Source organism: Pteronotus mesoamericanus, unplaced genomic scaffold, assembly GCF_021234165.1.
Source record: "Pteronotus mesoamericanus isolate MK-2021 breed Mesoamerican mustached bat unplaced genomic scaffold, CSHL_Meso_final contig_220, whole genome shotgun sequence".
Taxonomy (NCBI): domain Eukaryota; kingdom Metazoa; phylum Chordata; class Mammalia; order Chiroptera; family Mormoopidae; genus Pteronotus; species Pteronotus mesoamericanus.
The window spans coordinates 355,540-380,228 of record NW_026555091.1 but is presented as its reverse complement, the minus strand read 5'-3'; the positions used below and the strand labels follow the sequence as shown (position 1 = coordinate 380,228).

At 61.0% G+C, this 24,689-nt stretch overlaps 1 protein-coding gene across 1 annotated transcript in view; it reads right to left on the bottom strand.

Annotated features, from left to right (window-relative positions):
- Positions 1 to 24,689, bottom strand: part of MINDY4 (MINDY lysine 48 deubiquitinase 4) — a 94,502-nt gene that overhangs the window by 5,436 nt on the left and 64,377 nt on the right. Inside the window, exons 14-17 of the mRNA XM_054571333.1 lie at positions 13,160 to 13,223; positions 10,328 to 10,489; positions 4,354 to 4,534; positions 3,730 to 3,802 (exon numbers count right to left, since the gene is read on the bottom strand). Of these exons, the coding sequence (XP_054427308.1) occupies positions 3,730 to 3,802; positions 4,354 to 4,534; positions 10,328 to 10,489; positions 13,160 to 13,223 (480 nt within the window). The remainder of the gene's footprint in view (positions 1 to 3,729; positions 3,803 to 4,353; positions 4,535 to 10,327; positions 10,490 to 13,159; positions 13,224 to 24,689) is intronic.

The following is a 24,689-nucleotide window of genomic DNA, read 5'->3' as shown; positions in this document are numbered from 1 at the left end:
CCCCCAAGCCTGACACAAGCGAAGGGAACAGGAGACTCTCGGAGGCGGAGAAGTGCATCACACCAGGCAGTAGGGATGGCACGGCATGGAACCTGGGGATCGGTCAACTTAGGATGCTCTTCTCTGAAGGCAAACCCCAAAGTCTGGTCTTGTGCAATGTCTCCACGGCAACAAAGCCAGGTGGTAGGAAGTCTCAATGCCTGCTCAGTGACCTTCTACTGGGCTGGGAGGGCTGGAGCCTACGCTCCAGGCCGTGTGTTGCTTATGACTAGAGGTGCGGCCTGGGTACAGACCTCCACTCCGGAGAGCCCCGTCTGTAAAAACACGGGCCATGCCTGGTGGTGAACGAGGGCCCTTCTGTGGATCTGAGCAGGAGGCCTGGTGGTCAGGTGCGTGGAGGGTCTGTGCTGGGTCAGGGTGAGCGGCAGAGGGCCTCATGAGGCAAGAGAGCTGGGTGTGAGGGTAAATGGTGCATCTCTCCCTGGACCAGAACAGAGGTGACTCTGAACTTGACTTCCAATCAGCTGTGAACACTCTGAAAGGACCTAAGTCGCATCCCACCGCTGCTTCTGTGGAGTGCAGTCCGGGGCTCCGCAGGGTGCGGTGATGAGGGGGGCCCGCCTGCTCACAGGCTCGTCCTGCGGGGAGCGCTCAGACTCACCTCGGCAGGTGCTCGGGGCCTGGCTGACCTTAGAAAGCTCTGAGCTTGGGCCAAGGCACTGTACGTGCCCCTTCCCGTCAACGCAGGGACTTCCCACAAGAGCAGGATGTATCCCTCAAAAGGCAGGACCATGTCCAGCAGGTCCTCGCTGACCTTGAAGGCCACTTTCCCAAGTTTCTCCCTTTGAACTGTTTGAGAATCTGGGATGAAAGCAACAAGCGAAGCCTTTGTAATCCAACCCCTTGGAACAGGATTCCAGGAGGCTGGGCCCTCTGGTTCCCATTACTGCAGGATGTTATCTGATGGGGACGGAGAGAGGGCCATTCCAGGAATAACGGGAGTAACGCTGGGAAAAGTCTCACAGGTGGACCCTCAGAGTCGGGCAAGAGATGGGGGCGGTGGAGCAGGTGGGCAGCTGGGCCCAGGAAGTCCCCGCAGAGAGGCTGGAGCACCCACACCTGGAGTGCGGGGCAGGCGCCCCGCGGGGCACGTGTGCCGCAGCGGGCCGGGTGCGCCAGAGGCGCTGGTCGTGCCAGACACAGGAGGGTCGGCCCCTCGCGTGGCATCTCATCTCACAAGGCAGCTGGGAGGGGGAGGCACCGCCCTCTTCAGGCCCTGGAAGTGTGGCCCTCAAAGTGTGGGCCAGGGACAGCAGCCCCCGCCCGCAGCGCCTGGGAACGCCTCAGAAAAGCACGTTCTCAGGCCCCTCAGCTGACCTGCTCGGCCAGAACGTCTAGGGGTGAGTGAGCGCCAGCGACCTGAGTTTTGGCACGCCCTCTGGGGAGGCGCGAAAGCCTGAAACCGCGCTCTAGAGCAAATCTTTCCGCTGGGCGAGCCCCAGGCAGACGCCAGGGTTCTGGAACATGGATCCTCCAGCCCCGCACCGGGAGCTGGACGGGGTCTGTGCCAACCAGGGTCCCCCGTCCTGTTGTCCCTAACCCTGGGCACTGCACAAACAGGATTTCCTGTCTGTGACAAGGACTGGGAAGCGCTGCTGGAGGAGGCGCCAGGGCCAGTGTTGCCCACGCCCCCCGCTGACAGTGAGCACGGACGGGGAGGGCAGAGCGGAGCGCCTGCCCCCGGCCGAGGCCCCCGCCCTGATGCGGCTGCCTCCCACGTCCCCTCACTGCTCCTTTCGTGGCACGTGGCCACGGTGGGCAGAGGGAGGGCCTGGGAGAGGCGGACAGCTGCCAGAAGAGGAAGCGGTGCTCCAGGCCCATGGTCACACCCGGATGCGTCCGGACTGAGACCCCTGACAGAGCAGGGCCCCAAGTCACTTTCAAGTGCTTGCCAATCAGAGCTGAGCCCAAGAAGTCCAATCTCCCCGCCCCTGGCAGGTGCCCGTGAATCCAGTGGCAGCAGCTTTCCTGGGGAAAGAGGAGTCGCTGCAGCTGGGACAGCTGGAGAGGTTCGGGGTGGTGGGCCACCCCCAGGAGCAGTGCAAAGACAAATGTACCTTCAGCGAGGGCCCAGGGGTCCAGAGGTGGGCGGAGCCCATGCGCAGGGTGTGGTCCGGAGCCTGCTCTATAAGCCCACCTGCAGGAAGGGTGGCCGGTGGCCTCCCACCCCATCCTGCAGAAGGCGCCAAGGCTGGTGTCACCTCCCTTCCCTGCCGCTCGCCCTTCTCTCATCACTCTGAATGAGTGTCCCCGTGTACATGAAAGGAAAGCGACCTGCACATGCCTTTAATCCTCCTGATGAAAGAGACGCCGGCAAGTGACCCCACAGGAATGCTTCATCCCTGGCCCGGGGGCAGGCCGGCGAGCAGACGGGTGAACGGACGGGGCCCAGTGGCTATGTCTCAACATCACCTGTGTCCTCCCCCAGCGTACGTGGCGCCTTCTTTCTCTCTGCAGTTCCAATCAAGGGCTTGCTTGCCTATGAGTGGGCAGCGCCCCCAGGTTCTCAGCGAGCCCCCTAGATTTCAGAGCTGCAAGGCCTCAGCTGTCACCCACCCCCCAACCCCGATCCTGATGGCTTCACAAACAGGGAAATGGAGGTTCGCCTGATGTCCCACCTACTCATGAGTGGCTGAGACAACAGTAACGAGAGCAGCTTACAGAGCACCCGGCAACGTCCCGGCAGCTGCTGGGTGCTGTGGGCCAGGCACTGCCGTGATCCCCACTTTACAGGTGACAGAGCGAGGTATGGAGGGGTGAAGTCCAGCGGCTCTCAGCCAGAATGGGGCACGGCCAGATCACGCCCAGGCAGCCTGGCTCCGGAACCCACCCTCGTCAGGCCTGCAAGTTGTGCTGCTTCCCCCAGAGAAGGCACTGGAGTCCACGTCCACTCCCTCCCTGGCCTGCTCCTCCCACTGCACCCAGAGGCCTCCGAGTCACCACCCGAAAGCTCAGTGAAGGGCCTGCCTGAGCCTGGGAACTGCCCACAGCTCCGGGCCCACCACCCTCTCTGCCTGGAGTGCTGCCCCAGCCTGGGGCCCCACTGGAGAACTCAGGAGTAAAGTGGGCCCCAGCTCCCCCGGCATCTGGGCGACCCTGCCCCTGGCCTGAGTGTCAGCCTCCCCCTAAATACTGCGGGGCTGGATTAGAGGAGGCAGCCCCAACCCCCGCCCGAGGCTAGGGGATGCCTCCACTCAGGGGGCCCAGCCCGTAGCAGCAAAACGACCAAGGCTGCTCCTCCCCAAAGCAGAGGGTGCTGCTGCTCCAGGAAGCCAGGTGGGCCAGTCCGACCCCCTTCCTGTCCTGCTTAAGACCCCCTACACCCACCCCCAGGTAGCCTCACTGGTCCTTCCTCCTTTGAACCTAACAACACTCCCCACATCGGGTGGCTGCTGCCTTAAGCGAGGGAGGGTCTCAAGAGGCGTCCACCCAGCCCAGCCCCCACCTCAGAGACATCTTCAGAAGCTGTCCCCCCATGCACCACACACTTTTCCCCTTCGACCAGGGTGATCATGAAATACTGCATATGAACAAGACCCAAGCACAGCGTCTGTCCGGGCTGCAGGGGTCCCGCCCCCTCTGAGCCGGGGCCTCTTCCTCCCCGCAGCCCACACCACGGCGCCCCCGGCCACTCAGGCGAGGTTCCACAGCCAGAGGGGCCTGACTCACTTGGTCCTGACGCAGAGCTCGAGGGGCGGGATGAGGTCACCATCTCTGTCCTCAGGCACAGTCTGGGTGGTATCTGGGGAGGCGACAGAGGCGCAGGCTCAGCCCCTGGCCTGAGCTCACCCTGCGGTCCCACTGACAACCCCACTCCTGGGACCCACCTCCCCTGGCGCCTGCTCCTCCTCTCCCTACGGGCCACCCTCGTCCCAGCCCATCGGTTCTCACCCGGATACCACAGAGCCCTCTTTGCTGGCCTCCCACCTCGTCTCCACCCCGCCCTCCTTTCAGCTACCAGAGTAATTCTTTCTAGAAACACACCTGATCCAGAACCCCCCAGGGCTCCCTATTGCCTGGAGAATAAACCCCAGACTTGTTGGCATGGTAGTCCAGGCTCATACACGCACTCAGCCTCTCCTCACTCCATAGTGCCATCAGCTTCTCAGGCCCAGCCCCGGCTCCCCGCTGCAGGAGGACCCCTAGCCCTCATCAGCCCACACCCCACTGTGGACACTTGGTGGGTCTGCACTGCTCTCTGACTGCAGTGCATGGTGTGCCTTATAAGGCCCGTTTCCCAACCGGTCTGGAGGCCCCCAGGGGCTGCAGGGGATGGGGTGGGAGGCGGCGCACCGATGGTCAGCCGGATCTGCTCCTGCTGGTTGGCCAGGCCATCGTAGTAGTACAGGTCAAAGAGCCTCTCGGTCCTCCAGTCTCGCAGGAGCTCGGGCTGCAGGCTGAAGAGGACGCTGAAGTGGCTCTCGCTGCACACCACCCAGATGGGGAACCGCGGGGTTTTCAGGAAGCAGCCGACCTGGACGGGGGGACAAGGACAGGGACTCCTGAGCATCCATCTCCTGGCCAAGCCCGGGGCCGGCCGACTGCAAGGGCCCGTTTGGGGATTGCCACCTGTGTGTGATGCTGGGGCCCCCTCGAGCTGCTCAGACGCAGCCTGCATCCCAGAGCTGTCCCCGCTGGCTCGGCCTGGCACTTGCAGGGTCTCTGCCTCCCAGGCAACGGTGCAGAAGTGCTCCGTCTGAAACCCCACCGCTGTGTGCAGCTGTGCACGGTGCTGCCCGCCTGGCTTCCCAAAGCTCCTGTGTGCCCAGCCTGTCCTGCCCGGACAACAAAGGACCACCTCACAGGCCTCCTCCACCCTTCCTGCCCACCCCACAGCCCACGGCACCTCAACCTGTCCTCAAACTACCCCAGCACGGCAAGCGCCGCGCCTGCGTATCCACAGTCCACGGTCTAGAGGGCTCGCACACTTGCCTTCCCTGCAGGGCCCTGCATCACCAAATCCCCCAACCAAGGAGCATGAATTGCCAACTCCAACACCCCACCTGGAGGCACTGGCCACCCCCGCCTCTGGCGCACCCATCACTGCCTCATGACAACATGCCTGCCCACCACATGTTGGGCTGCACCCTTAGTCCCAAGAGCAGGGTGTATAGTCAACGTCAGCAAACGTTTGATGAACGAAGGTCCTCGTGAGTGAGGTGGGTCAGGAACCAGGCAGGACTTTACCAGGAAGACAAGTGGGACTTGGAGCCACAGGGAGCAGGAAGGAATGGCCTGTAGGTGAGGAGTCAGTGATGACCCCAGGGACCAACGTCCAGAGACATTCAGGGAGCAGCAGGGCATTAGGGAAAGAGAGCAGGGTGGGGGGATGGGCGCGGGGACTTTCCCTAGGTGAGGCACTCCCTTGACCATCCATGGCAGAGGGCCCTGCTGCTCTGACTGCCAGGGAGAGTCCCGATGCCTGGCTGGCCCTGGCCCTCGGCCCGCTCTCTCTCCCTGTCACCTGTGACTCCGATGGGCCGCGCCTTCCCCACCCAGACCCACGTTTATTCAATGAGTACATGCCATGGGCTGGGCCGGGTTGATTCTCTGCTAAATCCCCACCAGCCCTGGGAGATGTTTGCTTGCTCAGGTATTTACAGCCGCAGCCTGTGGATTAAGGAAAGAATGGGAATTATTTTTCCAGTGGGGAGAAGGGCATACTTTCTCCAGGGCCTGTCACAGAAGTGTGGCCGTGCAGCGCCCCGCGGCCCCTCTGAGCCTGGGCTGGGGGAGGGGCTGCGTGCCGAGTGTTCTAAACCAGGTCCCCTGTGCAAGGCTTGCTCACGAACAGCTGCTGCCAGGAGGTGGGAGGGCGACCTTCACAATGTGCTCCTTTTCTCTTTGACCAAGCGCCCGGCCCCCACCTGACCCATCAGGCCCTCACTCCAGCCCCGTGTGACATTCAAACGTGACTGCGGAGCCCGCTCCTCAGTGGGATGTGGGAATTAGGTGTCTTAAAGGACGTGGCTGGACGTGCCTGAACCCCACAGCCAACTTGGCTTCTGTTCCAGGCTCAAAAGAGGCTTTTCTGGCAGGGGAGTCACCTCTGAGAGGGAGCCTCGAAGACTGGGGACCCAGGGCTCATTCACGGCAGGAAAAGGAGCCACACAACCCGCCCAGGAGCAGGCGTCTGCATGATCAGCCACCCTGAATTTTCCAGTGAAGGGACAAAAGGGCAGCTTGCCATTTATACAGCGGTCAGGAGATGAAGGGCAAAAAAAGCTGCCCAGAGAGTTTATAAAGGAGCTTTCTCATTCAGGAGCCTCTTCCAAGTGGGTGACATTTTCCAAAAATGAAGTTCCCTTCCTCGGATTCTGGGGTCGCTGACCAAAGGCCTGGGGCGAGGAGGGGGCGGTGGGCGTGCATTTCCTCCAGCACCGGCTGAGGCTTTCTCCTGGTGGGTGACCACGCAGCACTACTGAGGACTACTTTTTAAAGACGGTTCTTACATCTTGGGGTGGGGGCGGTGCCCCAAACTCATCTGGGGACTGCCAGCTTAGACGCCCTAATGGGAAAGGATCCACATGTGATTGCTGGCAGGGTTAGAGTCTGTCACCTCCAGGGATATCCAGGCAGCGGGGCCTGTACTCTGGTCCCAGGTACCGTGCTCGGCCACAAGGCTATGGCAGCGACGGGATACGAACAGCCTTGTCCTATGGCGCCTACCAGATGAATAGGGAAGGCGGGCAGTAACCGAATGATCCTATGGGTGCATTTCTGCTGCATTTCACTGACTAAGGTGCTGTCAGAGTCGCCATTATTTTTCGAATGGCTGAGAAAGGATGCGAGCTGACCATTCAAGTTGGACCCACCACTGAGTGCCATGATGCACTGAAGTCTCAGGGATGCTCAGCAATGGGGAAAGCTTGCATCTCAAGACCAATGCGACACAACGCTTAGAACCGAGAAGAGGACCACGAAGAAGAAGTGAGATTCTGTGGTGGGAACGGATAGGGGGGCGGGGCCATGAGAGGAGACCCCTGCGTAGACAGTGATGAGGTCAGGGAAGGCCACCCGCAGGCAGTGACCTCAATGCGACAGCAGGAGGAAACGGACAGGTCTCGCGGGGACTTGCAGGTCCTGGGGAGTTCTGGACCCACACACCTGGGGCTGCACCCTGGGGCTGCCAGGACCGGATCCCACAGCCCAGCTGGCTGGGGCCGCAGGCACGTCGTCTCGCTGCTCGGGAGGCTGCAAGCCCCAGACCAGGGTGTCAGAGGGACTGGCTGCCTCTGGGGCCCCTCTCTGCGGCTTGTGGGTGGCAGTCATCTCCCTAGTCTTCCCAGGGCCTTCTCCTCTTCCATGACTCTGTCTCAATCTCCTCTTCTGATAAGAGCACTAGTCACATTGGATTAGAGTGCGCCCAAAGGCCTCACTGTAACTTAATTACTGTATTTTGCCATGTATAATACGCGCCTGAACTTTCAGGGAAAAAAAAAAATCTTTCATTTTAATTTTTTAATTCAGTTATTTATTTATTTATATTTAGGTACTTTTGTGTGTGTTATAAAGGAATTTTAGCATTTATTTTTGAACATACTATGGTACAAGAAATTTTATGTAACAAATAATTATAAAACACAAGAACAGTTACAAGGTACAAGAAATTTTAATTAGTACTACCCATGTATAATGCACATCCTTATTTTTTCCTCAAAAATTTGGGCTAAAAAGGTGCACATTATACATAGCAAAATACGGTACCTCTTTAATGGCCCTATCTCCAAATACGGGCACGTCCTGAGGTGCTGGGAGCTAGGACACGAACATGTCAATTTGGGGCGGGGGCAGGCAGGGGGAATAATTCAGCCTATAACCGTCTCAGAGAGCTGGGCAGCCACTGGCGGGTGGTAAGCAAAGGGATGCTGTGATGTGCCCCACCCTCTGAAGGATCACACTGAAGAGACGGCTGAGAAGAGGGTGGGGACAGCAGCCCAGAGCAGCTCCGCCGTCACAGACGCCTGACCAGCAATGCTGGCGACTCCGACTATGGTGAAACGGATGGGAGACACAACTGAGGGTGGCCCCTGATGGACTGGACGCGCTCCTGGCCTGGGTAACGGGGCGGAGGGCACCACGTGTCGGGGGCGGGGCGTGGAGGAGGGTGGGGCTTGCAGCGCACCTCCCTGCCCAGCTCAGTCTCTGCTCGGACCCCTTCATAGAGGCAGCAATGGACACCCGCCTCGGGCAGGGGAGAAGCACCGAAGTTAAACTCCCTGTCCCGTGAGGTCCTCCCTAGGCCTGCCAGTCCCCCGTCGCCATGACCACCACGAGGAGGTGGCCTCCCAGCTGCTGTCTGCATTGTGGTCCCCCATCGCTGCTGAGCTCTGGGAGGGTGGGAGTCCGACAGGCAAGGCCAGACCAGCGGGGTCACAGGTGGCCGCAGAAGGCCCCGCAGTCCCCAGGCACAGGTGCAAACACCGTCTTGCTGTGGGGGGTGAAACTCCCAGCCTCCAGCCAAGCACACAACAGCAGCCGGGGGAAGGGGGGTGTGGAGTCAAGGATTGGGATCTCTGCAGGGCCTGCATTTCTTCAATCAGCATTTCATTCCAAGGGAAGGATGGCCCTCCCTGCACCCACCCCCACCCCTCACCCGATATTCTCATCAATGACCCTCAGCAGACCTAAGGAAAATAGTTTACTTGTTGACCAACGCCCTCAACACAGGAATGAAACCGGGGCTCACGGTGAGTAAGCCTGGGGATTCCGCGAGCGCCGCCAAGGCTACCCTCTCGGCCTGTGGAATCCGAGCTGCATGTTTCCAGAGCCCACCCAAGGTCTGATGCTTGGGGCCCTGGTGCTTCTCACAGGCCACGTGGCCACATTCCTGGGCTCCCTCCAAACACCAGCAGATCTGGGAAGGAGCCACTATCACTCTTTTCCGCTCAAGTGTTTGGAAGCCAAGTCTGCCTCCTGTCCATGGGGGCAGGGGCGGTCCAGAGAGGACACCTGGGGATGGGGCCGCAGCACGTGGCCCATGAGCGACGGGATGGCACACCGGAGCATGTGACCATGCGGGAGGGGCATGGTGAAACAGCCCTACCTTAAAATGCCGGGCTCCAACCAGTCTGCCAATCCAGTGGCCTAGCACCCTCTGGGTGTCCCCTTGGGTCACTGCGTCCCTGGTTCTGGGGATATACAGTGAATGAGGCCTCACCCAGACCCTCCGAGGACCTTTGCAGGGCAGCCACCAGGCAAAGAGCTCCTGTCGCCCTTCTCAGGACAGCGCTCACCACGCAGCCGTCCAGAGAACAATATTGTCCCAGAATCCGTGAGAACCACGGCTCCGAGGAGGACCCGCAGCAGGCTGGGGCAAGGACGCAGGGCCCGGCGCTCCCTGCCCACGCTGCCGAGAGGCACAGTCACAGTGCCCCCCGGCCCAGCTCCCCTGGGGGCCCAGCCCCATCCGAAGCGCTGGCTGCAGTGAGCCGCGGCGGGGGCGCCGATGCTCTAGCGAACAGCCAGAGGGAGGCCTGCTCTGGGTAGGGCTGTACCTCCCAGAAAGATGTGTCGGAGTCCTAGCCCCCGGCGCATCGGAATGTGACCATGTTTGGAAATAGGGCTGTTTCAGATGTAACAGTTACGGGGAGGTTAGTGGAGTAGGGTGGGCCCTTAATCCAACATGAACTGACATCCTTACAAGAACAGGACAAGACACAGAGGGAGAAGACGGCCACGTGAAGACGGAGGCGGGGACCGGGGTGATGTGGCAGTGAGCCAAGGAACGCCAAGCATGGCTGGCAAACACCAGAAGCTAGCAGGGACGGGGAAGGCCGCTCCCTGCGGGTTCTGAGGGAGCCAAGGCCTCAGCGACACCTTGACCTTGGACTTCTGCCGGGAGAACCCGGGCTCTTGAAGTGTGAGATAATACATTCCTGTTGTTTTCAGACACCTGTTGATAGTGCTTTGCTGCAGTAGCCCTAGGACACTAATACAAGGCCTGTAGCTCCAGGTCACCTGTCCCCAGAGAAGACACCCCGCCACACACACAACCCCCACACACACATGACAGTGGCAGCCACACTCTGACCCACAACCACACGATAAGCCCTGAGCAGTCCCTTTCAAACAGCCTTTCCCAGAACATGGTATCAGCCGGCTCCAGGTATGAATCTAGCACCTAGTACCCACTGGCAGTGAATCTACGCTTCTTCCCAGGCCCTCTGTGAGCGAGGCTGGCCCCGGGTTCCCCCAGCCCTCCTTGCCCACCCTCAGCCCCAGGCAGCCAGGCTCCCGAGTCTCGGGACACCTGTGCCCCTGGTACCTGGCACACGTTGTAGTGCTCAAAGAGCGAGAGGAAGCCAATGTCGCTGCGGGCAGCAATGCCTTTGAGGAGCGTGACGTTCCCATCCCCGGAATCCAGCTCCACCACGTCATTGAAAACATTGGACACGGCTCTCCCGGTCAGGAGCAGATTGACAAGTTCCTGTTGATGAGACAAATGGGAACGGCTGGTCAAGGCACGCTGGGGCACGAGGAAGAAAGGGCGGAGAAGGAAGGAAAGCCCGGAGGGAGGGCGACCAAGATCAGAGGGGCTTTGACTTCAGCGATCCCACAAGCCCTCGGGAAAAGCTGCCAACTCTTCTCTCCAAAGCCACCTTGGGCACACATCAACCTTTACCCCGAGAGCGTTCATCAAGCACAACTGTGCACAAGGCCCTGGCGCAGGTGGGGGTCCCACCGGAGGGAAAGATGGTTCCTGACCTTGGCCATTGGGGTCACAGTGGGGGCTCCGGCATGTGCCCGCACAATAATACAGCCTGTGCCCAGGACGTCAAACTGGGGCACAGAGCACTCCGGAGCCCAGGCGGATACGAGACCACGTGACTGGACCGAGCAACTTGTGGAGAAGTGACATTTGGGTGGGTCTTGAAGGAGGGTGATTTCTTTAATAACCTATTTTATTTTGAAATAATTTTAGACTTAAAAGCAGTTGTAAGAATAGTACAGAGAATTCCTGTGTACCCTTCACCCAGCTTCCCTCAGTGATAACATCTTACATAACCGGAGCACATTTACATAACCAGAGCACATTAGCAACACCAGGAAACGGTGGTGCGGTGCCTGTAACTCGGTCCCCAGCCTTGTTCAGATCTCACGGAGGATGGCGGGGTCCTCAGGAAGGGAGGGGCAGTGGAGGGCGGTGGCAGCAGCAGGGAGGTGGAGGCAGGGAAGCCCCCATCTCGGTCCCAGCTCTGTCTCTGCCCTCGTCAGCTGCGTAGGATCGGGGTTCAGGGGTCACTGATTTCTGTCTCAGGCCCGACAGGTCAACAAGCCTGCTGACCCCCGAGATAGGAGATGGTGTACCGGGGTGACTGGAAGGGCCCTTTGTCATGCAGAGTATCTTAGGGGTCCCACCTCCTGTTAGGAAGGGGGAAACTGAGGCTCACAGATGGGAAAGGATTTGCCCAAGCCACACAGCTGGTTAGGGACAGAGCTGGACTTCTAACCATGGGTTCTGGCTCCCTGTCCAAAGTCCCTTCCCTCCCCACTTGTCACCCTCAAGGTACCGCCTGGTTGGCCAAACATTCAAGACAAAGAGCGACTGCCAAGTGCCTGCTGACTGCCGGGGAAAGATCCAAGTGAGCCCTGGCTTGGAGCCTGGTGGCCAGGACCCTTGCCCAGCCCACCTCCTGCCGGGCCTGGCGCGAGCATGCGGCCCACAGGCAGGGAGCTCACACGGGCGTGGGAACGGCCATCCCAGCCTTTCCTCTAGAGGGCGAAGTTCACAGAAGTATTTCCCCTGGATGGTGAGAGTGACGCCTGGTTTCCAATTCCCTCTGCCACCAAGACCCCTGCTGAAAGTGGCTCCACTCTGGCCGCAGAGGGAGACGTCGCGGGTCCTCACGGAGGAGGCGAGGAGGGCTCTGTGGGAAGCGGTGGCTCAGGGACACTGCCCCGGGGGGGAGGGGTCAGCGGCTGCCAGAGTGGCTCGCCTTCATCAGACGGTTGCCCTTCCCACCTGGTGTCCAAGGGAAAGGACAGCCTGCCCCCGTCCCACGCCTTCCTCGGAGCAGGACGCCTTCTTGAAATGGGGAGAAGGAACAGCAGGCTGTGCCTGCCCCAACTCGGTCACAAGGTGGCAAAGCCCAGGGGTCACCCCATCCCTTGTTACTCCAAGTGTGGCCTGTGGACCAGCAGCTCCGCCCTCCCTGGGGAGCCTGTGAGAAACGCAGACTCTCGGGCTCCAGCCCAGCCCCCTGAACCTGAGCCTGCTCGTCAGTGAGACCCCCGAGGGTTTGTGTCACATCTGAGTTTGAAGAGCACTGGCCTGGTCCAAACTCATTCCACAAATGAGGAAGCTGGGTCTCAGGGAGGGGAAGGCAATCACCCCAGCCCCGTCCGCAAGTGAAGCAGCCAACACGGCTCAGAGCCCAGCTGGAGCTCGGGTCCGGCACCCTCTTCACCGGCTCAGCTGCCCGCCTGGGCTGAGCTGCTCTCTGCCTGCCGAGGGGTGGCTCCCATGGGGAAGTCGGGCACCCAGAGAGGGGCGGGACCGCCTAGGCAGCCAGGGAAGCCTGAGGCCTTGCTCCAGGAAGGTGGGCAGCCACCGCCCCACAGTCCCTCGCCCGGTGGCCCCACATGGTGCCCAGGCACTTTTAGGGCTGGCACAGTGAGCCAGGACGAGGATGGCCGGGTCATCAGCTGGGCCCAGCCTGTCTGTGCTACACGTGAGGGTTGGCTTTAACTGCGATGCCCTGGCCACTCTGTGAGGCCGGGCCACGCACAGAAGCCAGATACAGCACTTAGCTGCCAGTCCTGATGCTCACTGATGGGCTCCTCGACAGGTCCTTTCCTTGGTGTTACCAGGACGGGGAGGGTCGATGACAAACAGTTGGGCTCAGCGTCCCCGGTCCCTGCTTGAGGCCCCTAAGAACCCCTCTGTGAAAATGCAGAGGGCAGGGCTGCTATGAAGACCCCGCCCTGTGCAAATGTAGGGGGGCCATGGCGGTCACCTCCCCCACTGCCCCTGAACCTCCCAAGTCTCAGCCACCAGCCTCCTCTGGCAGCGGCTGCAGGGAAGCCGCCTGGCGAGGGCTGGCAGGGCAGAGGAAGAAACGAAGAGGATGGCGAGAAGCAGCGGCTGCCCCCTAACCTGGGTACAGTAGCTGTGAGCTCCAATCAGGTGGCCGGTGGGGACGTCGAAGTCCTGGCGGACGCTGGAAGACACGGAAAAAGTGGTGTGAGCACGTCTCTGTCTGACCCGGGCCATGGGGCAAGTGTCACTGGGGGGCCCCGGCTCCCACGGGGTCCGCTGCAGCCCTCTGCTTGGGGCCCTCCCTTGGGGCTGGCGCCCAGGGCTCCTCGCATCCCCCGCACTCTCTCTAAGCAACGGCCTCCACTCTGGCCCCACCAGGCCTTCTGCCAACGCAGCAGAAAAGCTCCTGGGTTTGGAATCTAACATCCTGCCTTCACATCCCAACTGTCACTAACAGTAGGGACTGGGACACCCTCTGCCATCTCCGGGCCTCAGCCTGTGGGCCTGTTAGAGGGGAGCAACGGTCTAAAGTAGTAGCCGCCACCCCGGGGCACAGACCTCGTACCAGGCCCAGCACACTCATTGCTCCTGCAGCCTGAGAGGAGACCCAGGCTCCGCCTTGCAGCACAGGGTGAAAGGCCCTTTGCCAAAAGAAATCCCTCCAACCCAAAGGAACGGGTTTCTGGGACTTTATTCCTTTTACCTGCCCAAAGTCACTCCCTCAGGAGACGTTGAACAGAGCCGTGGATGGGTGAACAGAAAAGGAGCTGCCATCTATTGAACACGCTCAGAGGACAGCAAAATGTCAGCCCTCCAGCCCCCAGGGAAGTAAGAATTACTGGACAAAGCACAGAGAAGTGACACCAGGGAGGCAATGTGAGGCCAGGGACCAGGCTTCCTCCGCTGTCCACGCGGCCCTGGGTACACACGCCCCCTCAGCCCCCGCCGGGCCTGGCTGCCTCCTTCCCCGGCAGCCCACAGAGGACATCGCCGAGGGGCGACCCAGAGGCAGGAAGGGCTCAGCGGGCATGTTTGTTTTTCCTTTTCGTGGAACAGAAGAGAAACCTGGGCTCAATTTTATGCTTTAAATCTAAGCTCAGTCCACAAACCTAAAACACACGCCCTGGACCCTGTCTCCTTCCCAAACAAGTTTAGAAACTCGAGCGCATGACCTCTGCAAGGGAAATGCTTTCTTGTGGTTTTTAATAAGCATGGCCAGATGGGGCTGGCTTGTGGTCCGCACGGGAGGACAGGCTAGGGCTGGGACTGTGAGTCCCGCCTCAGGCCCACGGAGGCTGGGGGGCGTCAGGAAGAGCCGTGGCAGCAGGCCCGCCTGAAACAGCTCGGAGGGCCCAGGAAGGAGCTGGCTGGGGGGACAGATGGCAGAGGGCCGGACTCAGCGGTCATGGGCTCAACCAGAAGAATTGATGGAAACGTCCTCCATGGTGTGTACAGGCATCTTCTGAAGAGAAAACAGCCTCAGAGGAGCCCAGGGTGGACCGATAAGCATCGCTGGCCCCGGGCCATTAGAAGCTTTCAGAAGCGGCCCGATCTCTCTAATCTCACAGCCTCGTGTTCACCCAGCGGGGCTGAGAGCCTGCGTCAGCTGAGAGCAGAGGGACAGGCAGAAAGGACAATGGGAGGAAACGGTAATTGCATCCTTAGGTGCAAACACGATGGGAAATTCAGCAGTGGGCTCGGATCTTAAAAGGGAGGGACAGCTGTATTTCACATCAGGGCATTCGGGAGACGCCAAGGAGCGGCTTATGGCTTAAGAGATTTACAACTTTGGCAAATCTAGATGCCCAGACCTCCCTCCAGGGGAATTCCCCGGAGAGTTGAGTGCTCAGGAGTCCTCGAGTGGAGGAACGACGCCCTCAGCTCTGCCGGAGCAAGGGCAGCCCACGCGGCAGGGCCGGCCCCGGGCCTGAGTCCCAGCCCTGGGTGCTGGGTCACCAAAAACCTCGCCTCCCAGGGCCCCAGGCTTCCCCTGTGAGGGGATCACACGAGATGACGGTGCTGTGGGCTGGATCGTGCCCACCAGAGTTCATACGTGGAGACCCTGGCCCCAGTGCCTCAGAATGTGACTGTATTGGAGACAGAACCTTTAAAGGGGTGATTCACTAAGTAAGCCCCTTAGGGTGGGCCCTGATCCGATCTGCCTGGTGTCCTTTTAAGAGGACATGTGGTCACACGGAGGGTACCAGGGCTGCATGCACAGAAGAAAGACCACATGCAGACACAGGCAGAAGGTGGCTGTCCTCTGAGGAAACCGACTCTGCCCACACCTGGATCTTGGACTTCCAGCATCCAGAACCGTGAGACAATATGAACTCCTGTGGTTCCAGGCGCCCCGGCCGTAGTGCTTTGCTATGCAGCCCTGGGAAACTAATACAAGGGGCCTCCAATGTCTTTTTAGATGCAAAGGCCTTTCTCCAAATGGCATCTCATGCAGAGAAGCCCTGTATAGGAAACATGAGGCAAAGCTGCTCTAGCCGACGGCTGTGCGGAGGCTGGTGCCACCTTTCTCCCTCCTCACCAGCCCTGGTGCCCCCAACTCCCCCGCCACCTGTGAGCCCCTAGGTCTCTAAGGTCCTGGGAGCAGGGGGCTGAATCAGGGGAGGGCTGTCAGAGCGCTGAGGCCCCTGCACTTTCTGGGCTTTGAGCAACAAGCTGTGATAGGCCTCTCCCTGGGACTGATAACTATTCCACTGCAACGGGGCGGTTGCCCTTCTGGGGACCGGACGACGCTGGGCCCCAGGAGAATCCTGCGCAGCCCGAGGGTCCGGGAGCCAGGAACAGCGGCCCGCCGGCTTGGGGTGCCAGGAAGCCCGGGAGAGGGGAGCCTGAGTGGACTTGCCCAGGGCTCAGGAGCGTCAGAGGAGGGGCTCGGCCCTGGCTACCCTGCTGTCGCCCTCCTCGGCGTCCTGGGAGCCGGGGGCCAGTGCCAGGGCCAACGGCCTCGTGGGCGTGCAGGTCAAAGAGCCCTGCCCAGGCGCCAGCGAGGACTGCTTCTCCCAGAGGAGGCCCCCCGGACGCTGCTGACCAGGAAACAGAACAAAGGGGGTGTCCGGGCCACAGCGCCTTCCAGGACTGGGCGTTGCGCAGCTCGGGAAAGGGGGCCCCGAGGGAGGATGGCACCGGCCCAGCCACGGCGCTGCCCCAGGCCCGGGGCTCGGCTGCCCCCTCCTCTCTGCCTGCTGCCGCGTCCCGGAGAGGCAGAGGCCCTGCTACTGTGCAGCTTAGCGGGCTGGGCCTTGAATCCGCACTCTCGCGCCCTGGCAGATATGCTGTGCCCCTACCTCCTGCGAGGCCAGGCCAGGTCATGTGGCCAAGAACCGCCACTTCTGTGTTACTGATGGGGAAACTGAGGCCCAGAAAGGAGAAGGGACTTGTGGTCTTACGTCCACACAGAGTCATGGTCCCCAGCACCAATATCACGGTGTGGCTGAAACACGTGACAGTCAGGCAGGCCGGGAGCCCTGAAACCCCACTCCCGACTGGGTGCAGCCTGACTCCCCACCCTGAAGCCGACCCACATGTGTTTGGACATTGGAATGAATGAATGCGCCAGAGCAATTCATTTGAACAATGTAGCTGTCCAAGTGGCCTAGAGACCCGGTTCCAACCTACGGTCATAGACATTCACCTAAAACCCAAGTCCGCGAGGTGGGTCAGTGGCCGGCCCAAACTTGGACTGGCCACATGGCCTCAGGCAAGTCCTTGCCTCTCTCTCAGCTGTGTCGTCATCTATAAAGCCAGAGGACTGGAGCCAGGGGACCCCGGGGACCTCCTGGGATATGCCTCTGATATTTAAAACATCTTGCCTCAAATAGGCAGTAACTGACCTGGGGAGGGCCCGATCAGCCCCCTCCCCTCCACCTGAGCGCTAGGACACCACGCCATCCCTCCAGGGCAGCTCCTGAGTGTCCTCCCAGCAGGCCCTCCCCCAGCTACGCACCGTCCACTGCACTGCACTCCCCGACCCCTGCAACAGCTCCTGAGACAGCCCCCCTCGTTCAGTGGGGCTTCTGCTCACGTCTGAGGACAACAGCGACAGCACAGCGGCAGCCGTGGGACAGCGAAGGGAACCTGGGCTTGGGAGTCGGGGAGCCCTGGACTCAGATCCAGCTGCTTGCTAGTGTCTCCCCTCCCCCAGCCTCGGTTTCTCCAGTTGCGACGTGGGTATGATGATGCCACCTACTATTACAGGTTGCTGTGAGAACTGGGCGAGATAAACTATATAAGGCGTTGGGTATTTGGTAAATATCACTTCCTTTTTCCTACAATAACAGCAATAATAACAACAACCAAGAAAACAATGAGAGGTCATGATTCCTGCAACCTCAACCTTTCATATCAGGGCCAAGAGCCCAGAGTAAACAGAGGCCTCCGAGCCCGTAGCCATGAGCCTCGGGAAGGGAGCTGGGTAGAGCGGATATTCACTTTTCCCAGGAAGGCCGCAAGGAAGTGGGCAATGAGTCAGGACACCTGGGGGTCAGGCCCCTCTGTCACCTGCACTGTGTGACCTTCAGCTAATTGCTTTCCATCTCTGAGCCTTGGGGATGTCATCCCTGATGGGGACAATATATAACCAGCACAAAGCATCGTTGCAATTCAAGGCCATAGAAGGGCCTGGAAAACTGCAGACAGCTCCACAGCAGCCAGAGGACAAGGTACTAGCTGGGCCTGGGAGGCAGAACAAGGCGCACGGAGGAGCGGGGAGAAAGCAGAGATGCCCAAGCCCTCCCCAAGCAGCCCTCCCCCTCCTCCCGTCCCACCACATGCCGGCACCTTCCTCCCCAACCAGACCTGTACCACTGTTCCCTGCCAACCCCGGCCATGGGTCTTGACCCCCTTTGTTCCCGCTGCCTGCCAGAGCCCTTCCCATAGAGCCCCCGGGACCCTGCTAACTGTCACTCCTCCATGGAGAGACACCTCCCTCACCCCAGGACAGATGTGCCCCATCTGTCCTTGGACGTCCCCTTCCTAGGAATGCCCACCAGCTGCCCTGCCCCTCCAGGAGCAGAGGCTTTGACGAAGTCGCTCTCTGGCTCCGCAGGGCCTGGGCGGGGCTCTGTGCCTGCAGGTGGGCAGCGAGCCTCTCCCTTTCGAGGGCCAGCCCACATCCGCCCTGCGGGAGGCTGCGGGACAGTGAGGGAACAGCCCCCCAAAGCCAGGCGCCATGAGGCGTGAAGAGGCAGAGGGGAGGAAGCTTTCCCCGGACACAGCAAAGGCTGGTCTGCACAGAAGCTTCTTCTGAAAGGTTACGTAACTCTCCCTCCTCCATGGCCACCCGAACCCTTCATGGTACCAGGAGGTGTAGCCCCTGGGTGAGTGAGTAAAGGTGTTGGTTGTACTGAGGATCGGGGAATCCCCGCCCCAGCTCTACCACTAACCCTGGTGCGTCCTGGGCCTGGTCACCCTTCATTGCCACGGGAGCTGGGCCCCGCCGCTCAGCCTTCAGCCTCGGTGCCCACGCAGACCCATTGCATCAGCCACGCCAGCTGCTGCTCACTGGCTGTGACTTGCCATATCAGCAGCCTGGGATCAGACTTGCTTTGGCCCAGGCTGTGCTGGCTAAGACCACTGGAGAGTGACGTATTGGGGACAGCCGCCTGGTCCCTATGTCCGCCTTTCCTCCTCTCCGCCTCAGCTGGCAGCCCCGGCCGAGCGGCACCGTTGCTCACCCCCCAGCACAGGACGGCTGATGTGAGCGCAGGGCCTGAGCCTGAGAGCCGGGGGCTCAGTGGCGGTGTCCGCCGCCCCGCCCTTAACCGCTTGGCGTGTCGGTCCCCATGTCTGTAAAGTGCATGATGGCCCTGGGGTTGCCACAAACCGCAAAAGCTCAGGGTGGAAGTCCACAGAGCGAGGGGGTCTCATGGGGGTCCCCAGAGGGAGCCAGCCAGACGTCTACAGAACAGAGCTCTGGTCACTGCAGGAGCTGAGGGCTCCCAGGGAAGGGACCAGGGAGAGGAAGGAGGGCCTGTCATGGAAAGTGGGGTCTGGGTGGGGTGTCTGCTTTTTCCAAAGGTACAGTCTGGGTCTAACTCCCACCTACCACCTTGGTCTCTCGAGACACATTTGTTGAAAGTGATCGTGGCCTCCACCCTAATCTGAATCAAAATTAAAGTTGATTTGGAGTTCATTGAGGAAGTTCCTCTTCTTCCGCTTCCCAGTTATAGTCAAAAGATCTTGGCACATCAGGTAGGAAGGGCCCTCAACCATCCTGTCCTGTCTCTGATGTTACACGTGGGAGACCCGGGTGGGAGGGGCCAGAGGCCCCTGTCAGGGCAGCAGAGCCGCTGCTGTGTGTGTGGAGTCAGGGCGCCGGGGCTTGGTGGTTCTGCATGCGCCTCGTTATCCTGGGCTGGAAGACCTTAGGCGGGTGAGACAGACAGTGGAGGAGAAAGCGGACACATGTCCTACCCGCCCCTCCCATCAACACAGACATGTGGGACCACTGGGAACCTGAGATTCTCAACAAAACAGGCCCCGGCCCAAACCCTGAAGCCTCAAACTACTGCCCGTCCGCCCCAGCTCTGCCCGAACTGAGAGCTCTCTCACTGTTTTCTTCGCTCCTGAGAGGAGCCAGGGGCAGCTCAGGGCTGGGCCCACACTCACAGCTGGCCTCCTCCCCGCTCCCAGCCAGGGGCCACCCTTCCCCAGGCCATGTGGTGGGCCTCTGTGGCTTTCGACTGCCATCTGGGGGCAGCCCCTGTGTCACCTGACCCATGACGGTGTGGCTCAGGCCTGGCCACAGCGAGACGTCAGGGAGGGGGCCACGGCCCCCAGCACGCGGACGGGTGCTAGAGAAAGGGGTCCCCACCACACAAGGGGGCCCCCTGAGAACAGAGAGAGGGAGGGAAGAAGGATGAAGGGGCAGGAGGAGGGACGTCCAGCCCCAAACACGCTGTCTGTGTTCCCGGGCCCAGCCCCTCGTCAAGCCCCAAGGTTTCGCTGTGCGTCAGCAGCGGGGCTGCCTGCCCACGCTGGCTGGGCATTGGGTTTCGGCTGCTCGCCCCTGCATCGCCCACACCCATGGCCGGCTTTCACTTCGGGGCTGTTTCCACAAAGAAAGGCACAGCGCGGTGGCCCTGGTCGCTGTTGCTATCCTGCAGAGAGTTAGACGGCCGCAGGGCCCCACAGCGCACAGGCTGCCCCTCGCCCTCGCGGCCCGGCCATGCCGTCCAACAATTACTTCAGCACATGACAAACTACCTCCAATTTTAGACCTTCAAGGCGGCCTCTGAGCAGTCGAGTCGCCGCTGGAACACGTGCCAAGGGTCTACTCTGTGAAAAGGCTCTCTTCACGGAGGCCGGCGGGCACGCCCGAGCCCTCCCTGTGCCAGGCCTCGTCAGCACAGACGCCCGAGGGGCCGAGCACCCGCGCTGCGCAGGCCCAGCTCGGGCTGGCCCGACCCCAGGGACCCCAGGCCCCCAGCCCCACTGGGGCTTCTGACAGCATGCCGGAGAAAGTTCTAGGCCTCGCAGTTTGGAGTGCAGGGGAGCTGGGGGTGCAAAAGCCTGTATGAGATTTACTGTAAGCAACTTAAGACCCGAGGAAAGCAATTAGAAGGCAAGAAATCAAGTGGAAAAAAAAACCTTCACAAGGCTCCGCGCTGGGAATGGGATAAACAGCGCCCAGAGGCCAGCTCAGCCACTGCTCTTTCAGCCCCTGAGGGGGAAGTGGCCAGGCTGCCGCCCCCACCCTGGCTCCCCCAGGGGCGGGGACAGCCAAGGGACAGCTGGCACCCCAACTCTGGTGTGAGGGCTGCCCCTGGGCCTTGGCCTGAGCCTGAGAACCTTGCCAAGCCTGAGGGATGGCCATGCCCTCAGTGTGTGAGAGACAGACACACTTAGACACACTGACACACACTCACACATACACACACACTCCGACACAAACACATACACTAACACACACACATATACAGTCACAGACACACACACTCATACACACACCATCACGTCGCCCTTCCCACAGTCTCAGGTACAACCACCCCACACCCGGCCCCACAGTCTTACCTGCCTCTCATCTGCACGCACACACATGCACGCATGCACACACGCAGTGTTTGTAAAGAGCGGGGCGGGTTTCCCAGCCCCCTACTCCCTGGCTTCTTCCCCCTGGCTGAGCAGCGTGTGATCTGAGACCCTCTGCTCTCTCCTTGGACCACAAGAACCTACGGGCAATTGCCCAAAGCAGGAACAGATCACCCCGAAACGGCACCAAAGACTCCGGCACAGCTGAACCGGAACCCAGAGCAGGCAGGCCCGGCAGCTTCCTAGCCAATGACAGAGGGGGGCCTCAGGGAGGTGCCTGGTGGGGAGGCAGGCGGGGGTCTCTGCCACCCCACCCCCACTGCTCCAAGCAGAGCAGTTTTGCTTCATCTGCTTTATACAGTGAGCTTTGGATATGGTTTCTTTAGAAAAAAGTCCCATTTCATTACACTACAAAAGAGATTAAGAAGCACTAATCCAGCCCCCTCCTGTCTGAGATGAAAGAGCGAAGGCGCTGGCTGGGTCGGCCTCAAGGCCTGTGGGCAACAGAGCAAAGACCAAAGACGGGGACCCAGGCGCCCTGCAGCCACAGCGCAGCCAACGATGGGGAGACTTTCTTTTGTGTGACTTGTCACCCACTGGGCTGCCCTGGACGTCTGACAAATGGTGCCTGTGCTGGGTGACGTTTTCCCCTGGGCGCCCAAAGGCCTACAAAGAAAGGCCTTCAGAAGGCACTAGCCCCGAGGCGGGCCAGGAGGAGGTGGGTCCCCCATCCCGGGGCCACTAGCACGGCCAAGCGGATCACAACAAGCCCAGAGCCAGGTCTGGCGCTTGTCCCAAGACTGCAACCTGAGGGAGGCTCGGGGGAGCCGGGGGGTGGGGGACTCCGTGGGCAGCAACGTGACTGGCCTGAGAGGGGCGTGGGCTGTCCTGGGAGCTGCCCTCCCCGGAGGCGAAGGCGCGGACAGCTTCTTCGGAGGTCCCCTCAGAGGCGCCAGGTATGCTCAGGGCCATTTTAAGTCACTTCAGTGCGATCCTCTCACAGGGCCTGGGCCGCATGGTGCCTGCTCAGGCTATTCCTGCCCCCCCACCCCGTCAGTCCTGTCTGTCACCCTCACAACCGCCACCCTCTCCAGAAAGCCCCCTGGAATTCAGGGAGGATAGGCCAGCCCCACTCCAGTGCGCGTCTCTGGCAGCCCCGTGGGACCAGGCGTGGTTAGGCAGCCACCCTGGGGCTGCCCCGGGGCAGGGACCGTGGATCTGGAGAAGCCCCCAGACGTGGCCCATGCGGCCCACGGCCTGCCCCGGGCCCCACCGGATGCCGTCAGGTGGCCTAGCTAAATGTTATCTTGAACTTAAACCCGTAAGAGAGAGCTGAGTGGCACTTCTCCAGCACACCTGTGGGCGGCGCCATCTGAGGAAAAGCACACACGCCCTGGGGAGCCCCCTTCCCGGCCACTCAGGAAGTGCCTGCCAAGGGCAAGCACAGCCGCAGGTGGACCCCATCACCCATCGCACGACATCCCTACGGCTGTGACCCCACCACGGGCCCCAAGCCCACCCCGAGGGCAAGAAATGATGGAGCCGGACACCAGAGGCTTCTGAGCACAGCGGAGGCGGGGCAGACTAGCAGGGGCCACTATCCAAGGCCTGCTACCCCGCGGGAGCTGCACCAAGCTCACTTTTGTTTCTCCAATTAATCTTGTGAGGCAGGAATGACCCCATTTTACAGACAAACGTAGGCTCAGAGGGTCAGAGTCAGCCTGAAATCGAGTCTGGTTTACTCCCAAGCTCAGGTCCTTAAATAGCAAATCCAAAGAGCCCCTGTCTGGGGTCACGCTGCCCAGTTGAGCTGTGACCTTGGGGCAAGCCACTCACCTCCCAGAGCCTCACTCTTCCCCTGAAAGGCAGGCCGGTGACAGAAATCACAACAGTGCCACCCAGTAGGGCTGCCGCGGAGAGGAACAAGCTCATGCGTGAGATGTCAGAGCGAAGGGTTGGCCGGGAGGAAACTCCCGAGACGCGGGTGGCTTCCGGTCCTAATGCCCAGGGCCAGCGAGGATGCCCTCTATGTTGTCTCCTCAGAAAAGGGGCCAGGGCGGCCACAGGAGTAAGACAAGCCTGACCAGTGTCCTGCCGTGTCCAGTGCAGGCCTCAGCCAGTCCCCCTGGATGGCAGAGCAAGCTGCCAAAGCCACCAGGAGAGACTCAAACTGCCGCCCCCCGGGTCCTGGGAGGTCCTCAGGGGCCGTGAAGGGAAGGAGACTGCCATCAACATCCTCTCCCTCCCGTGCCCAGGGGACAATGGGAGGAGGTGACTGCAGCCAGGCCCCACGTGCGTCTGCCTGCCTGCGTCTCCGCATGTGTCTGTGTGTCTACGTGTACGTGTGCCTGCAGTGCGCGGGAAGGGGTTTGGCAGGGTTGTAACTCCAGGCGCCTTAGCATGAGGCCCCGCAGGTCCGGCCGGGCAGCCTTCCCTACACACCTGCCCCACAGGTGCCGCCGCCGGGGTGGGGCGGGGAGGGGACAGAAGCAGCCCCACCAGCTCTGGACGACAAGAAGAGCAGCCTGGACGGAGGGTCCCAAAGCCCCTGCAGCGGGACAGTCGGCCGGAGCCGCTCCCCGCAGGAGCAGGCGTGTAAGCCGGGGCCCAGCTCCCAGGCTGGCAAGCCAGGGCCCACAGCCCAGAATCAGAGGGGCTGCTGTACAGGTGGGGAAACTGAGGCTGAGAGGGTCACAAAGCCAGACATCACCAGGCCTGGCCCTTCTGCAAGCTTGGCTTCCCCCTAGCGGGTCAGGGGTCTCACCCACACATGGAGCCAGCCCCCGCCCACCACCCCGTCAGCCCAGGGATTAGCAACCCAGGCCTGGGAGACGCGGTGCAGCTTATGGCCTCAGTGCACGTGAGCCGGGTCAGGAATGAATCATATCATTATGGCAGGATTAGAAGGAAAATGCCATCAGAGCACGCTGTGCGCACACATGTATTTAATAAGGTCAGCAGCAGCAAGCAGCTGGCAGGCCAGTGCCACCAGGCCTCTGAGCCCTGCCGTCCTGCACTCGCCAGCACCAAAGAGAGGTGACGGGGGCGCGGACGGGCCACCCAGACCCAGCCTAGGGAGCCAGCGTCTCCTCCTACAGGGCCTCCCTACTTCCTGGGCCCGCCTGCTTAGGGTTAGTTGTGGGTCCTCCCCCAACACCACGCAGCCCCAGAGCGAAACGCACTCCCCCAGGGCGCCACACCCCCGGCTCCTGCTCTCTGCTTGCAAGTGATTGGGGCAATCGATTGTACATCACAAGACTATTAATCTGAACTCTCCTTGGTGACACAATGCCCAGTTGACAAATATGGGTAAGAAGTGTGGGAAGCTCCTAGGGAATGGGCGTTGATGGAGGAACTCCGGCTCCCAAGCAGCTCGAGGCGGCCTTGGACCAGGAAGCCGCTCCCTCTGCCTCTCAGGCCCCCGGGGCACCCGCCCAGGCATCTCTCTGTGCTGGCTGCGGACAGGAGCCTTGCGGCCACGGGCTGCCTTGACAGGGTGGTAGAGCTGCCCGCGGAGAGCTCCCTTTCCCTGAGCTCTTAGGGCCCCTCACTCACCTCCCAGGGTTCAGATTCAGTTGTCCCTCCACACCCGTCTCGGGAG